At 46.4% G+C, this 15,446-nt stretch overlaps 7 protein-coding genes across 14 annotated transcripts; 3 read left to right on the top strand and 4 right to left on the bottom strand.

Annotated features, from left to right (window-relative positions):
- Window positions 1-9: 9 nt before the first annotated feature.
- Window positions 10-5,216, bottom strand: LOC136193176 (kinesin-like protein KIF25). Of its 8 annotated transcripts, none has more exons than XM_065982013.1 (21): window positions 4,937-5,216; window positions 4,300-4,880; window positions 3,880-4,246; window positions 3,516-3,830; window positions 3,371-3,459; window positions 3,144-3,314; window positions 2,620-3,089; window positions 2,520-2,569; window positions 2,411-2,476; window positions 2,229-2,342; window positions 2,022-2,172; window positions 1,874-1,977; window positions 1,716-1,823; window positions 1,574-1,656; window positions 1,446-1,520; window positions 1,229-1,390; window positions 1,071-1,173; window positions 580-1,024; window positions 367-522; window positions 176-316; window positions 10-129 (listed from the first exon to the last, which is right to left on the bottom strand). In XM_065982013.1, exons 8-21 carry the CDS (start codon window positions 2,553-2,555, stop codon window positions 50-52), a joined length of 1,824 nt encoding a protein of 607 aa, XP_065838085.1. In that variant the 5' UTR covers window positions 2,556-2,569; window positions 2,620-3,089; window positions 3,144-3,314; window positions 3,371-3,459; window positions 3,516-3,830; window positions 3,880-4,246; window positions 4,300-4,880; window positions 4,937-5,216; the 3' UTR covers window positions 10-49. The 8 variants fall into 8 exon arrangements, with proteins under 8 accessions (XP_065838085.1, XP_065838084.1, XP_065838082.1 ...); XM_065982012.1 differs by having other exon boundaries at window positions 2,520-2,563; XM_065982010.1 differs by having other exon boundaries at window positions 2,520-3,089; window positions 4,300-4,490; window positions 4,599-4,880.
- On the top strand, window positions 2,613-3,551 carry LOC136193201 (calaxin-like). Its single transcript, XM_065982046.1, has 5 exons — window positions 2,613-2,726; window positions 2,788-2,925; window positions 2,975-3,079; window positions 3,134-3,285; window positions 3,332-3,551. The coding sequence occupies exons 1-5, from the start codon at window positions 2,627-2,629 to the stop codon at window positions 3,473-3,475; spliced, it is 639 nt and encodes a 212-aa protein (XP_065838118.1). The 5' UTR covers window positions 2,613-2,626; the 3' UTR covers window positions 3,476-3,551.
- Window positions 5,217-5,449: 233 nt separating the features above from the next.
- On the bottom strand, window positions 5,450-7,886 carry LOC136193186 (monocarboxylate transporter 13-like). Its single transcript, XM_065982028.1, has 5 exons — window positions 7,557-7,886; window positions 6,921-7,501; window positions 6,501-6,867; window positions 6,141-6,451; window positions 5,450-6,084 (listed from the first exon to the last, which is right to left on the bottom strand). Exons 1-4 carry the CDS (start codon window positions 7,825-7,827, stop codon window positions 6,258-6,260), a joined length of 1,413 nt encoding a protein of 470 aa, XP_065838100.1. The 5' UTR covers window positions 7,828-7,886; the 3' UTR covers window positions 5,450-6,084; window positions 6,141-6,257.
- LOC136193198 (cilia- and flagella-associated protein 298-like) lies at window positions 7,867-9,250 on the top strand. Its single transcript, XM_065982042.1, has 6 exons — window positions 7,867-8,054; window positions 8,110-8,277; window positions 8,344-8,570; window positions 8,618-8,749; window positions 8,797-8,892; window positions 8,949-9,250. The coding sequence occupies exons 1-6, from the start codon at window positions 7,916-7,918 to the stop codon at window positions 9,057-9,059; spliced, it is 873 nt and encodes a 290-aa protein (XP_065838114.1). The 5' UTR covers window positions 7,867-7,915; the 3' UTR covers window positions 9,060-9,250.
- LOC136193190 (serine/threonine-protein kinase 40-like) lies at window positions 8,274-10,743 on the bottom strand. Its single transcript, XM_065982035.1, has 5 exons — window positions 10,156-10,743; window positions 9,932-10,100; window positions 9,733-9,877; window positions 9,559-9,678; window positions 8,274-9,508 (listed from the first exon to the last, which is right to left on the bottom strand). Exons 1-5 carry the CDS (start codon window positions 10,708-10,710, stop codon window positions 9,154-9,156), a joined length of 1,344 nt encoding a protein of 447 aa, XP_065838107.1. The 5' UTR covers window positions 10,711-10,743; the 3' UTR covers window positions 8,274-9,153.
- LOC136193194 (uncharacterized) lies at window positions 10,733-12,650 on the top strand. Its single transcript, XM_065982039.1, has 9 exons — window positions 10,733-11,045; window positions 11,159-11,318; window positions 11,425-11,539; window positions 11,592-11,722; window positions 11,773-11,846; window positions 11,904-12,009; window positions 12,066-12,191; window positions 12,243-12,407; window positions 12,458-12,650. Exons 1-9 carry the CDS (start codon window positions 10,984-10,986, stop codon window positions 12,575-12,577), a joined length of 1,059 nt encoding a protein of 352 aa, XP_065838111.1. The 5' UTR covers window positions 10,733-10,983; the 3' UTR covers window positions 12,578-12,650.
- Window positions 12,555-15,439, bottom strand: LOC136193174 (tight junction protein ZO-3-like). Its single transcript, XM_065982003.1, has 12 exons — window positions 14,687-15,439; window positions 14,568-14,631; window positions 14,421-14,521; window positions 14,166-14,370; window positions 13,996-14,107; window positions 13,775-13,940; window positions 13,615-13,723; window positions 13,527-13,569; window positions 13,297-13,470; window positions 13,214-13,248; window positions 13,045-13,156; window positions 12,555-12,979 (listed from the first exon to the last, which is right to left on the bottom strand). The coding sequence occupies exons 1-12, from the start codon at window positions 15,407-15,409 to the stop codon at window positions 12,625-12,627; spliced, it is 2,199 nt and encodes a 732-aa protein (XP_065838075.1). The 5' UTR covers window positions 15,410-15,439; the 3' UTR covers window positions 12,555-12,624.
- Between the last annotated feature and the right edge of the window lie 7 nt (window positions 15,440-15,446).

Genomic DNA, 15,446 nt, shown 5'->3' with positions numbered 1-15,446 from the left:
ACGGAGCGTGGGCGAACGACTAATCTCATTTATAAACCAGTTGATTTAATTAATAAAATCTCGGTTTTGCTTTTGCTAAAAGAGGCGAAGATCGAGACCTCGATTTCGGCGATCTGGAAGACGTTGCACCTAAACAGAAAGTAAGACCACACAGCAAAAATCTGATTGGGCGTACCTTGAGACTGGCGACGTTTTTTCACCGGCCCTCGCTGCACCATTCTGGCCCGACATCCAAAACCGAGTGTTTGCTGAGACTCGGCCAGATATTTTTGTGTTGGCGATACACACGTGACAATCAATAACTTGGCATCACCACCTAGGTCCAGTTAAAATTGGTTACCTTTAGTTTCGTTAGTTTTCGCCGACCTATAGAATCTTGCAACAAATACGTCAGCTTTGAATTCCGGTAAGGAATGTGGCTACTCGACTCAGCCAAAGCGCCGAGCACGTCAGCCAGTGCAGACAAACTTCTGTTGATATAGGACGACTCCCGAAGGGCACTGCCCCTCACCCCGGACATTCCTTAGAAAGAAAAACCTAATCGAGGGTGCCGTCGTCTGAAGACGGCGCCCGGCTTACCTACGCACTCACTCCCGGCTAAATCAACGAGTTGGAGTTTCGTTTTCACCCGCACTTTTGACTCTGCTATCAGCGACGGACTGTACACGACACCGAAGTCGGTCATCGATGACGCGCAAGATAAAACGCTCGGCGAATCCAACGGACTCGTTCGACTCAAAGGAGGAGTTAGAACTGTCGCTTCTCGCGGCTGTCTCCGCATGAACGAAATCAGCGGCTGACTCTCAGAAAGCAGAACGTCAGAAAATTTGTAAATGAGGGTTACGGTTAGAGTGACGACGAAGTGCGATCGACTCGAGTGGTCGTGTATCAGCGTAGCGTCCTCGGCCCGACGACTCGTCCCACGTCGAACGAGTTTCATCAGTTCGGTCACGCTGGAAACGGATCGCGTTTGGAGAGACGGAACTTCGATGGTGCCCTCAGGCCCCGTGTTAGCGTCTAATTTCTATAGCAGACAGTTACGTTTTATATGAGAACGTAATATTGCGTACGTTTTGACCCGATATGAGATCGCGAATTTCGTTGTTGTAGATCTCGAGGAGAGACACGTCGACAGAATAGCTAGCCAACTCGTCACCCTTTGCTTCCAATAGTCTACAAGGGGAGATATACAAATGAAAGATTGAAATGTCGTACAGGGCATTCGTGCCTGAATATTTCTCTAGCTGATTGGGGTACAATTCCTTCCCTTGCTTCCGTTACCGGAGACGAATCTTCGCCATAGTAAGGCTGATCTGATTCGGGATTTCCCAACATGGTGTGCGTCTTTCCGCTTCCGGTCTGTCCGTAAGCCATTATACAGACATTGTAGCTAGAAGACAAAGGTACTTTTGAAATCTAAACCATTTAATAAAGCCGTTACGTACCCGTCCAGCAGAGAAACTATGAGAGGTTTCACATCTTGAAACACATTAGCTTGTCCATCGTCAGGCCCATACACTCTGATCCAAAAAAAATATTAAAATGAGATATCCGCGCTTTCTCTCCCCTATACCTATCGTATTCATATGTTTTCGCAGGAGGCAATTCAGCTTGAAAAGTTCGTCGAACAGCAGGTGGCTGAACACTCACAATTTCCTACACAAATGCGTCATGCAAAGGTACACTAAAGCATGAGTTGGATGATAATTACCTACCTCATCAATTGCCATTATAATAGGTTCATCCCAACCTGACTTGTCACTATTGTCCAAATCGAGTATTGGTCTTACACGACAATGAACGCGTATGTTTCCGCGAATCTCCTGGAGACTCAAACTGCTGACGCGTGCACTCTTAGTTTCAAACTTTTTACCACTAGCTCGTTGTGCAGATTTTTTCGCCGGGACTTCTCAACTGCATAGCGCTCTCGAACGCTATCCAATTCCATCTGGCATGTAATCAGTTGACTCTTCGTATCTACGTCAATTTAATTAATTGATTTAATTAAAGAGTTGTTGTACCTGCTGCTGTTGCATTCAGGTCAATAGAATGATTTATAAATCGGGTTATTTGCAAATGCGCTTTTGAAGCGGCCGCCGCCCCCGCAGCCGGAGTCCCTTGCAAGAAAGAAAAGACGACTGCACGCAAGTCAGCACACTCTTCTTTCAAAATCTATGTAGTTGAGATTTTCGGCTGAAGCGTGCTCTTTTCTATTGTGATGTCGATACCTTCACTTCTAAATCGATGTTCTGTGCGATCAGAAGAACGCTTTGGCGTAATTTTTCGTAGAGTCGAACGACGACGTTTTTCGCTTTGCGAATGCGTTCGATTTCGCTGCGAGACTGCGCGAGTCGATATTTTTTATTTTTTTCGATGCCTCGACTAGTGTTCCTAGTGTTCGGATATATACCTGAGCCAATTTGAGATAGAGCATAGCGTTTTCTGTCTCCAGAGCAGCAATTCGCTCGTCTTTTATCTAAGAACAAGACGTGATGGCATAATTGAATTCACTTTCCTACTCGCAGCATTCGCTTGTAGCCGAAAAGCGCCTCCATTCCTTTTCCTAACACTTCGGTCATGTCCGGGAGTCAATAACGTGCGTTTGTCGATAGGCGTTACCATAGAAATGTCTTCGGGACACGGTGGACCGTCTTCGATCAACATAACAGAGAGAAAGCTCATGGCTAAGCTAGCCGATCAGCTTAGTCAGTGTCAGGAATGTCATTGTAAGCGAGAGCGAGCCGAGAGGCTTCTGCTTGGCAGCGCTTGTTGTTTTTTCTTGAGAAGTTTCGACGAAAGAAGTCGAATGTCTTCTTCATCACTATCGCTTTCTGCTGCCCCATCAGGAGAGAATGGATCGGACGACGTTCCGTGACGTTCTCAACAGAGAATTCAAAATGACCGAAGACATTCTAATGGACAGAAGTATAAAACTTATAGGTATCGACAATAATAGAATGATTAATTTTCTTAGTCTTTCGAGCGTTTGACAAAGACAACGACAGTCACATCAGCATGGAGGAATGGATTCTCGGATTGTCCGTCTTTCTCAAAGGAGAACAGGATGAAAAAATTAAATGTATCATAGTCTAAAAAGTAAATCAAAGAATTGGATTTTCTCTCTTTTTTTAAGTCGCCTTCACCGTCTATGATTTAAACGGCGACAATTACATCTCAAAGGAAGAGGTATTTCATTTGCTCAAACACTGCCTCGTCAAATCGTCAACGGAAGAAGATCGCGACGAAAGCATTCGAGAATTGATGGAACTCGCAATGAAGAAAATGGTAGTAATAGAACTGCAATCGATTTATCACTAACCCATCTATTTAGGACGGCGATCATGACAATCGTTTGTCCTATTCGGATTACCTCGACGGCGTGCACAAAGAGCCCCTTCTTATTGAAGCATTTGGCCCGTGTCTTCCGCCTGACGATCTCGCGCAAAATTTTCTCGCGTCCTGTGTCGAAACCTAATTATGCAATTGACTTTCTAACGTTATGAATGTGACAATACCATAGCCGTGAAGATTTAAATTTTGTTCTTCTGTTGCCTCCTCCACTTTTTCCATCTAAAAACTATAGCTATTGAGTATTGGGCTCGCGAAACAAAAAAAAACCCCGTTCAATAATTAATTTTAGACTGTTGATTCGATCCACGTGAGACCGACTGGTGGCCGAGTGATTGACGGTAATGGATCTTCTTGATCTGCTTTACATTCCATTGCCAATGCCGATGCGGAAATGAACATTAGAATCGACGCAAACAGATCAATTCCCCCGGCCATGACAAAGGGGATTTCGTAGCTTTGAAAGATGTCGTACAGCCATCCTATAAAATAGAGTTAGATGCGAGAGGAATTTGTATTAGGTTCGTATGCCTGCAAGCATGGGGCCAAATGTGACAGATATGGCGGTGATAGAGTTGTAGACTCCGTATCCTTTCATAGCGGCGTTGGAGCCAAGCAAGTCTCGACAGATGATCACGTTGAGAATAATGGTTCCCATTAGAATGCCTGTAACTACCGAATAAATGGCAACGTGAGCATAGGTCTTGTAGAGTGGAAAGAAGAAATTGGGAAGGGCGTTGAGAAAAATTGTGAATGCCTGAAGAGTGATTCGATTGCGAATTCGCGATGCCAATGCCCCGAGACCAATTCCTCCAATAGCAGCAGAAATGAAATGGTAGGTGAGCAATAGGCCTGACTGGGAGTTATGAATTTTCAAGCTGCACTCGGCATAACGAATCTAAGGAGACTACAAATCGGGTAAAGAGTAAGTATATATAAGAATTCGCTTACGAGATGATATGTTGGGAGGTAGTAGGCAAAGAAGTGAAAGCTCGATGCAAAACACCACAACATGAATCGCCTGTGCTTTAGTATCGCCCAATACGTAATGACCGCTTGTTGCGGTTGTTCTTGGGTCGTTGCATCAACGGAAGGTGTTTGAGGAAGAGAAGGTGGAGGCCGAATTAGGATTGCGATGAGACCTATGGCCAAAGCCAGAATTGTATGGGAGAGAATAAGGGTATTGAGACCGTAGTCACGGAGGATCCACCGAGCTATGGGAGTAAATGCGGCACTGCCCACTTGTTTACCGCTGATGCTCAGAGCGGAAGCGATGGGAAGGTATTTGAAGAAATAAAATGCTAGAAGTGCTGAGAGTGGAGTGTAAATGAATCCGGATCCGAGTCCAGCTAGAAAGGTGTAGGTGAGAAAAGCTTGCCAGACTTGTGATGCATACGTTGTCAGGTATATTCCTAGACTGTATACGATTGCGGCGATGATAATTACACTTCGTACAGAGAAGCGCGACGAAAGCTGAGCGGATGGGGGACCCAAGACGCAAAGCATTGTTGTCTGTAGCGAACCTATAGCCGCTAGGTTGAGATCGATCGATCGTTATCGCTGATTATCATTGTGAGAAACGTTTTACCTGTTGTACCGCTAATTCCTCCCGAATCTCGCGTGTCACAGCTTGCATCGCTAGTATTCGTTGCCGTATTGTTACCTTGGGAAGTGTCGTTGGTGAATCGTTGCAGCAAACCGATGTAGAGAACGCCGAATGAGCCCCTCGCTGCGTTGTGAAATATAAACATGAAGAATGTTGCTATGCAAACGGTCCATGACCATCCTCCATCAAGACGCTTTGTTGGACGAAAGAGGCATCGAATGTAATTGCACCATTGCTGCTGAGAGGAAGACATCCGTCTGTCTACAATACGGGACACTTTGTCACCTCGCCCACGCAACGAAGTCCTAGCATTCTTAGCTGGTTGTTATTTTATGAACAAATCCTCCGTTTAAAATTAGGCCAACATCACAATTTTTTCCGAGAAATCAATGAGCAAAAAATTCATTTTCGCATCTCAAGCGAAAACGTAGCGAATTTATTACGTCATAACACTACAGATGCGAAAAACCATAGCTTCTGTTTTGGGTGAGAAAGGGTTAATTACGCGAGAATAAGAGGAACGCCCACCTTCGTTTAGCCTCCTAAGAGCTAAGTTGCGCTTTAAGCGCTCGATAACCTAGTCTAGCTACATCTACAGAAGCTTTCGAGCTACTGTCGAAGAAGCGAAACTAAAGATTCGAGGCAGGAGAGCTATTTTCCGCCTATCGGACTTAAAGTGGCAGCGGTCACATGCTTGTGACGTCATTGTAGACAGATGAGGCATATATGGAGTCTTCTAATCCGGGAATGCGACGACTGTTGCCTGGCAGCCACTTCTGAACTACGTTTTCGTCGCGTCATCATGGTTGTCCTGCACGTCAAGAAAGGAAACGAGAGCCAGTTTCTGTACGAAACGACGACGAAAGTCCCCATAGGGGAACTCGTCTCCAAACTCGTCTCGCTCTACAACGGCAGATTGAAAATCTCCCGCATTTGCTCAGGCAATGCCACTTGCATGCAAATCGTCAATGGCGTTGGGGGGACATTAACCGATCTATTTAGGACGGCGATCATGACAATCGTTTGTCCTATTCGGATTACCTCGACGGCGTGCACAAAGAGCCCCTTCTTATTGAAGCATTTGGCCCGTGTCTTCCGCCTGACGATCTCGCGCAAAATTTTCTCGCGTCCTGTGTCGAAACCTAATTATGCAATTGACTTTCTAACGTTATGAATGTGACAATACCATAGCCGTGAAGATTTAAATTTTGCTCTTCTGTTGCCTCCTCCACTTTTTCCATCTAAAAACTATAGCTATTGAGTATTGGGCTCGCGAAACAAAAAAACCGTTCAATAATTAATTTTAGACTGTTGATTCGATCCACGTGAGACCGACTGGTGGCCGAGTGATTGACGGTAATGGATCTTCTTGATCTGCTTTACATTCCATTGCCGATGCCGATGCGGAAATGAACATTAGAATCGACGCAAGCAGATCAATTCCCCCGGCTATGACAAAGGGGATTTCGTAGCTTTGAAAGATGTCGTACAGCCATCCTATAAAATAGAGTTAGATGCGAGAGGAATTTGTATTAGGTTCGTATGCCTGCAAGCATGGGGCCAAATGTGACAGATATGGCAGCGATAGAGTTGTAGACTCCGTATCCTTTCATAGCGGCGTTGGAGCCAAGCAAGTCTCGACAGACGATCACGTTGAGAATAATGGTTCCCATTAGAATGCCTGTAACTACCGAATAAATGGCAACGTGAGCATAGGTCTTGTAGAGTGGAAAGAAGAAATTGGGAAGGGCGTTGAGAAAAATTGTGAATGCCTGAAGAGTGATTCGATTGCGAATTCGCGATGCCAATGCCCCGAGACCAATTCCTCCAATAGCAGCAGAAATGAAATGGTAGGTGAGCAATAGGCCTGACTGGGAGTTATGAATTTTCAAGCTGCACTCGGCATAACGAATCTAAGGAGACTACAAATCAAGTGAAGAGTAAGTATATATAAGAATTCGCTTACGAGATGATATGTTGGGAGGTAATAGGCAAAGAAGTGAAAGCTCAATGCAAAACACCACAACATGAATCGCCTGTGCTTTAGTATCGCCCAATACGTAATGACCGCTTGTTGCGGTTGTTCTTGGGTCGTTGCATCAACGGAAGGTGTTTGAGGAGGAGAAGGTGGAGGCCGGACTAGGATTGCGATGAGACCTATGGCCAAAGCCAGAATTGTATGGGAGAGAATAAGGGTATTGAGACCGTAGTCACGGAGGATCCACCGAGCTATGGGAGTAAATGCGGCACTGCCCACTTGTTTACCGCTGATGCTCAGAGCGGAAGCGATGGGAAGGTATTTGAAGAAATAAAATGCTAGAAGTGCTGAGAGTGGAGTGTAAATGAATCCGGATCCGAGTCCAGCTAGAAAGGTGTAGGTGAGAAAAGCTTGCCAGACTTGTGATGCATACGTTGTCAGGTATATTCCTAGACTGTATACGATTGCGGCGATGATGATTACACTTCGTACAGAGAAGCGCGACGAAAGCTGAGCGGATGGAGGACCCAAGACGCAAAGCATTGTTGTCTGTAGCGAACCTATAGCCGCTAGGTTGAGATCAATCGATCGTTATCGCTGTTATCATTGTGAGAAACGTTTTACCTGTTGTACCGCTAATTCCTCCCGAATCTCGCGTGTCACAGCTTGCATCGCTAGTATTCGTTGCCGTATTGTTACCTTGGGAAGTGTCGTTGGTGAATCGTTGCAGCAAACCGATGTAGAGAACGCCGAATGAGCCCCTCGCTGCATTGTGAAATATAAACATGAAGAATGTTGCTATGCAAACGGTCCATGACCATCCTCCATCAAGACGCTTTGTTGGACGAAAGAGGCATCGAATGTAATTGCACCATTGTTGCTGAGAGGAAGACATGAGGCCATATGGAGTCTTCTAATCCGGGAATGCGACGACTGTTGCCTGGCAGCCACTTCTGAACGAACTACGTTTTCGTCGCGTCATCATGGTTGTCCTGCACGTCAAGAAAGGAAACGAGAGCCAGTTTCTGTACGAAACGACGACGAAAGTCCCCATAGGGGAACTCGTCTCCAAACTCGTCTCGCTCTACAACGGCAGATTGAAAATCTCCCGCATTTGCTCAGGCAATGCCACTTGCATGCAAATCGTCAATGGCCTAGAATAACGTTGGGGGGACAGAAATGGAAGCGGTGGCAGAACACGGTCTCGCTTTGCCTGCAAATATGCAAGGATTGACCGACGAGCAAATCGAAGAATTACATCTCGTCGACGAATGGGCGACTCGATGCGAACCGAGCGGCGGTCATCGCTTCGCGAAAGATCCAATGGGATGTCGAAATGGACGTGGTACAAAAATAGTAATCAATAAAATAAAAAGTATAAAATTAATAAACCTGCATTATTTTATACAAGCGCCGAGCGAGAAGATGGTTGATCTAATTAAGCGAACTGTCAGCGAAGCGAAGACGGCCGTTTCACATAAACAAATTGAAGCTGGCGTTTTTGTGACTGAAACAACGGTGAAAGACGCTCTCGATAAACTTCGCGGGGTCATGATGATTATTTATCCAATGGGATTGCCTCCTCATGAACCGATTCGAATGGAATTCGAAGGAAACGAAGATCTTTCTGGGACACAGGTAATCACTCCTTATATAGTGTGAGTGTGTGACGTGGAGATGTTCAGGCTGCTCTTGCTGTTTTGGACGAGGCGAATTCTCAGCTTTGGTGGGCCGGTAAGGAATTGGCTTTGGGCAAGAAACTGGAGGATTTCGTAGGAAAGAATGAAAAGACAAAGATAGTGGCAAAACTGCAGAAGGTCACACCGCATTCTGATTCAGAACTTCATATATATACTCTGTGTAGAAGGGATTGGGTGCTCCGGCGAGAGAGCCAATCGTCAGTGAGGAAGAGCAAAAGCGGATGATGGCCTACGCGTATCGAAGACAGGAAGAATTAAAAGTCAGTTCATCTCTCATCTCTTATTGACACGAATTGACTTGGTATTCAATTTTAAGAAACTAGATGAAGACTCCTCCTCCTCCTATCTCAATGCGCAGTGGGCCGATCCGCTTGCACTCAAAAAGGCGTTTACAGGAACAGGAAACGTTTCGTGGAGACCAAAGTAAGACTAATTCGCTAAAACGCCACACTGTGTGAGTGTGAGGGGTGTGGTGGGGAGGGGAGCTGTACAAACTTTAGTTAAGAGACGGTTCCACTCACCTAAGAGTTGTGACAAAGTCGCATTAGAAGTTCCTTTTCTTTATCCGTTGGTGGACGCGTGTCTCTCTTGTACGTTCGAATGGGAATTGGATTCGATTTCGTGATGAGAATTTGAACGGATGACGGAGCCTCCTCTTCCTCTTTGTCCTCTTCTTCGTCGTTGTCTGCCGCCGCCGCTTTCGAGTCGGCGAATGAGGCGAGGCGGTGGATTTTGTGGGGCGGTGACGGCGTCGGTTCGTCGTCTTCGTCGTCTTCGCTCGGATCGACATCGTCGCTTTCGTCTTCCAAAAGTACGCAAGGAACGACTTGATCTTCTTGCCCGTCGTCTTCACCTCCAGCTATTCTGAGCCATTTTCTATTGTGAGAATGAGAAATCGTTCTATTGCTGCCCTCCTATGTACCTACCTGTCTGCAATGATTTTCTCTACGCTGTCGAGTGCCTGTTGCGCTGTGTATCTCTGATTTTGGTCGCCTTTTAGCAAGTTCCGAATCACGTCAATCGTTTCCTCAGACACGGGAACATTGCTAGAGAGACCCCAATCAACGATACTACGCTGAACGAGAGATATCAAAGCCTACGTTGGAATCGTATAATCAACAGCTTTAATTTTGGAAAAGAGTTCAGCAGGGACGTTGTGATAGAAGGGGAAAATTCCATAAAGCATCGTGTAGAGAACGACGCCAAGAGCCCACATGTCGCTTGCCTTTCCCGAATAGGGTTTTTCTACATAGATACGTGAAAAATGAATTGGGGTTTTCTCTTTCTACGAGTCCTTACCACTTAGAACGTCTGGACTAATGTATGCTGGACTGCCTCTTTGATCAACGAGCAAATCATTGGGTCTAATCAGATGTATTCCAAGACAGAAATTCGTTATAATTACGTCCTTGGTCTCTTCGTGCAATACAATATTTCCCAACTTCAAATCGCGATGAACAACGTTTCTCTGAGAAATGAACAATCGTTCCTTTTATTTTCTGGTCGTGGAATGGATATCTTACCTCGTGAATGTCTCGAATCGTCTTAATGATATTACGAAAAATGAGGAGACTTTCATCTTCGCCCACTTTCCTTTCTCGAATGACGTAGTGTTGAAGATTAATCAAGTTTTCGGTATCCCTCGCGAAATCGTGCGGCGTGACGCAATCCAAAACCAAGCACAACCGCGCCCGCTCGCCGCCGCCCCCGCCTCCGCCGCCGCCGCCGCCGCCATATTTATCAACAAAGAGATCATGACAATGAATGACTCCCTCTTGGGCGGCGAGAAGCGACAGAAGAGAATATTCGGTGTGTACGAGCATTCGGCCTTGACGATCGTCTTGGGTCGTTTGTACGGGCGGCGGCGGCTCCAATTCCAGTATTTTCATTGTGTAAAATTCGTCGGTGCCTTCTTTCTTCGCCAAATGTTGAACGATGCTTCGAACCGGCGACGTGCTGACCGAATTCAGACGCGGACCGAGAAGATAGGCGCCTGCGCGACGCGGGAACGATGCGGACAACGTCGACGCCTGTCGACGTCGTCTCGTAGTGCCGTCGTCTCTTCGTTGGTCTCCCATCACCCACACGCACGCTAGCCTGTAAATACAATCGTCTCGTAACCAGAGCGCCCGGACGTCGTTTTTGTGGCAACAGCAACGCCTCGACGACAAAACACGCGCCGAAGCATCGCATAATCGTTTCGACTTACTATCGGTTCATCGCCGTCGACGCGTTCGGACTCGGTTCTCGTTTTCGCGTCGAGACCTGCAATCAATCAAGAAACCCCACGAACCGCAACGTTCATTCCACTCTCGCCTTCGATCTAATCGAGAAGAAAAACCCGACGTCCGATGTCGGTTAAACACTTAGCAACGGCTCTCGAAGCGGGCCGAAACATCTACACGGAACTCAGGTAAGCCCGTGTAAGCGAATCGTCTCGATTTCCTGTTTGCGAAAGGAGACCCATTCATTTCATCTCTAACACAAACACGCACGCTTACGGCTTCGTTCTTATTATTGTTTCAGTCGTCCTCGTCGCAGCTCGCGGCCTAGTCTACAACCGGTCGACCAATTGACGCTCACGCGTGACATTCCTTGCTATTCGACCGGTTCCGGGGTATTCGCTTTGGAATTCATGCCTGATTCGGATTACGTTGCGGCGGGATATGGAAACGGAGCGATTGGGGTACGTTATTCATTTTCAAGGGTCTGGGGAGGTATTGAATAATGCATTAGTCAAAACAGAACCATCAGCAGATACCGTGTGAGTTCCCCTTTTTTCTTCTTTCTAGATTTATGGTGTTAGTACTGGAAAACAGAAGGCTATTATGCAGACATCAGTCGATGGGTTGCCTGTTACTTGCATTCGATCTTGTCCAGCTGATGATCAGCTTATAGCGGCATCCAGTGAGAACACGAAACAATATGCACTTTTTTTGTCCAGCAAACATTTTTTCAGGTTCTGATGGATCTGTGACGATTTGGAATACGGTTGGTGCGAAGAAAGTGGAGTCGGTTATTCAGCCGGGAAACGAGATAAATGCCGTTGACTATTGTTCAGACGGGACTTGCTATGCCACCGCTGGAAAAGTAGAGAAAAACTACAAGAGAAGGAATTTTTGAAAAATTTATCTGCTTAGAATGCTCGGATCGTTGTTTATGATTCTCTTACGAATGGGATTCAGTTAGAAATCGAAGCAGCAGATGAAGACAGGTTAGAAAAATGAAAGACTCGTCTTTGTTCTCTCTCCACCAGAAAAGTCTTGCGCAGCGTCGACGTCATGAAGAGCGGACACAGCCAGCGAATCTTCGCCCTGCGATTTCATCCGCAGCACAAGAGCATCTTCGTTACGGGTGGATGGGACCGATGCATTAAAGTGAGTAAACGACAGCCGGTTTCCCCGCGCTTCTATTTCCACCTTATATATATAAGGTGTGGGACGTCAGAGACGGCAATGTTATTGCATCTCTGCCGGGTCCCTATATCTGCGGCGACGCTATTGATATCCAAGGCAATGACATTCTCACCGGATCGTGGAAAGCCAAGGACGCACTTCAAGTAGATATAAGCATAGGTATCTAATACAATAGAAACAAAATGATTCTATAGATATGGGATATGGGTACCACGAAAGTAGTTGAAAGTCTTCTTCTGCCGGACGTGACGGCGACCCAATTCTTCTACTGCGCGCGGTTCTGCGATGGATCGCGAGCCGTCGCGGCTGGCGGAAGTGGAACGAATGCACTTCACGTACTAAGGCGGCTATCTCATGAGGTAGGACTTAAAATCAAAGATCGCTCTTCATTTTTATCTATGATGACAAGGAAATTGGGACGATCGAGGGTGGACGCAAAGTCGTGCAAGCCATGGCAACGAACGCGGGCGGCCTTCGACTTGCATCTGGGGGTCTGGGACGAAACATTAGTCTAGCCACGCTCAGCTAATTATTCGAATCACCGAAATTTTAGAATTCAGACACTCTATGAAAAAATTATAAGTTAATTGTGGTTGTAGCCATATCGAGATCGGCATAGGGAGCCAATAGCATAGCCGCATCTATTCTACCCATGCGAAAAAGAGATTTGACTAGCCACTCTAAGGACGCTTTCTCTCCGCTTGCGTTTCGCCACGATTCGAGTACGCGGCTCGTTGGTTTAGGGTCTTGAGCGAACTGGGCTATCGTCGCGTCAGCGAGACCGAGCATGGTGGCCAGGTCGCGCCAGTCGCGTTCAGTGGGACTGTCGCGATCGAGAAGTTGACACAGCTCGTCGGCAATGTGCGAGGGAAGGAGAGCGGGGTCACGGAACGAAGAAACGCGGTCTTGAAGGGAAAGCTGATCACCAAGACTAGGTAGGAGAGGGGTTTAACTTCACTGCTACGTACAGTACAGTAGTAGCGATCCCTTTCTCACCTCAGGTCTCGTTTGGTTTTGGATGATATTGCGCCGCGCTCTTGACCTTGATTCATTAGAGTCGATAGCTTTGACGGCTCCAGGCGTTCATAAGCCAAACTTCCACCACTGCCTTTATATAAGAAAAACAAATAGCAATTATAAACGCACTGGGTGACCAATACTCTACCGGATCGCCTTGACGTTCTCAGATAATCTTGCGCCCTTTAAAAAAGCATTTTTTTTAATTCTATGGTGTTCTGTGGTGCTGACCTTGCTTCGTTTGGGACAGCGCCCACGATGACGGAATTTTGATGGGGGCCCACCTTTCTTGCCATCCACGAATTGGGATGATGATGAACGGGCATTGATTCTGTGATGTGAAGAAGGTCGCCAATGGTGAAACTCATCTCGTTCACCGCACTCCCATCGTAACTGAAATTGCAACTAAAAAAATTCAACGTGACCGCGAGGACTGATCAAAAATCAGTGTACATGTATACCGAACAAAAAACGAATCATAGGGAACAGTCAAACTCTTGTATTCTACAAGAAAAAATTAATAGTCAACCCCAACTTAAAAATTCGTACTTTTTGCATTTTTAGTCGCAGCCAATTTCACGTGGCCACTCAACATGGCCTGCATAAATAGAATGTAGGCTTCTTCCAAAGTAACAGCCGTAGTATCAAAATCATTCACCTTAGAAGAATTATTTATAAGAGTATATATATTATTACATGGTCATCTCACAGTTAATATTTGATCTCCTTTCTGAAGGCCCTGTGCTGGCCCACTAGGGTTCACCTTGGAAACGAATATCCCTACCTGATTGCCTCCCTTCAATTGCAGGCCTAGTTCTCGCTGCTTTGGCGGCAATTTTGGATCAGGCTGCTCAATAACGATTTCACGTTGGCGCCTATGGGAAAAGGCTGTACTCGCTACAAAATCTTATCTTTGTATTTCCACGCTACCGCGTAGCTGTAAGAGATGGTCCACCCAGTGATCTCGCGCCAGAAACGAAAGAGATGACTTCCCCGTCCAAAGAATCGGTAGAACCATACATAGCCGCCGCCGCTTTCATATCTAGATGTGTATTCATAGATCTTACTGTATATATATATAAAATCATATGCATTCTGACCCTGTCTTCTTGATTCTGATTTTATTGATCTTGTTTCACCTTGGGTTCGAAGCGACAGCGCGTCTCCGGCTGTTTGCGTCATAATGATGTCGTCAATGCGAGCTGTAGGCTTGCGTTCGATTAGCAAGGAGAGTCCCTCTCTGGCTGTGACAACGAGTCTCTGGACGTCAAAAACGCTGAGACTTGCCAGAGGCTGGTCATTGACCTAGAACACAAAAGACGTTCCTTACTCCTAAGAAATTGGTGCGTCTATACTTTGAGAATAACGTCTCCAGGAAGAATTCCCTTTTGATGAGCGAGACTATTTGGTTGAATTTCCTTCACGCATATTTGAGTTTCAAGAAAGAAGCCGATCTCTGTAGAAATCATCATTAAAATGCATTTTTTAATCAGATTAATAACCTGCGTTTGTAGCCAAACGAACAGTGACGTACTCAGGCACATGAGCTTCTCTCAATCTATAGACCTGAAGGATACCTATGCTTAATTAAAATCCAGTGTTTGTCTGCTTTCGCTTTTACCAGACTCTTCAAGTTATTTGCTTTTGATTTGAGACCATTGTATTTCTGCTTTAAATCGTCCAGCTCCTGCACTTTAATTTTCACCTGATTGATTAGAACGTCCTTTTCCATTTTCAACTGGCTGAACTCCTTTAGCACAACGTCGCGCTGGCTCAAAGCCAAAGCGTAATTCTGCAACGACGCCTTTCCTTCGGTCTCTCCCGATTTCTCCTTCAACTGGCCTATAAGTTGATCTCTCTCTCGAACAGCAGTCTCGCACCGCGCCCACGCATCGTCACATTCGCGTCGCAGTTGATCGCATTCGTCTCGTCGCGCCGCCATCGCTTCCTCCTTCGTTCGCCTTTCTTCGTCCAGCATCCGGTTCACTTCCGCGTTCGCCGCTTCCAATTCGACAATTCGCCGATCGACTTCGCGATTGTGCACGGCGTTGTCGCGCAATTGTGCGCGCAGGGCGCGATCGTCTTGGAGTCGACGCATCTCGCGTTCGTAGCTGAATATGAGTCGTTGGCACTCGGCGTTGCGTCGTTCGAGCTCCGCCGTATCGTCGCGCGTCGATTCGTAACGCTTTTGCCAATCGGACGCGCGAGTGCGAGCCTCGTCGCGCTGACGAGTCGCCACTTTGAGTTTGGCCGACATGGACGCCTTTAGCGTGTCGAATTCGCGACGAAAGTCGTCCGATACGGGCGAAGAAAGACGCGACGACGTCGATGCACGTTCGGACATCGTTGGAGAGTAGATTGGAGAGAAAGGTCTAAAGACG

This window comes from Oscarella lobularis, chromosome 11, assembly GCF_947507565.1.
Source record: "Oscarella lobularis chromosome 11, ooOscLobu1.1, whole genome shotgun sequence".
NCBI classification, from domain to species: domain Eukaryota; kingdom Metazoa; phylum Porifera; class Homoscleromorpha; order Homosclerophorida; family Oscarellidae; genus Oscarella; species Oscarella lobularis.
This window is presented reverse-complemented; position numbering and strand designations above follow the sequence as displayed.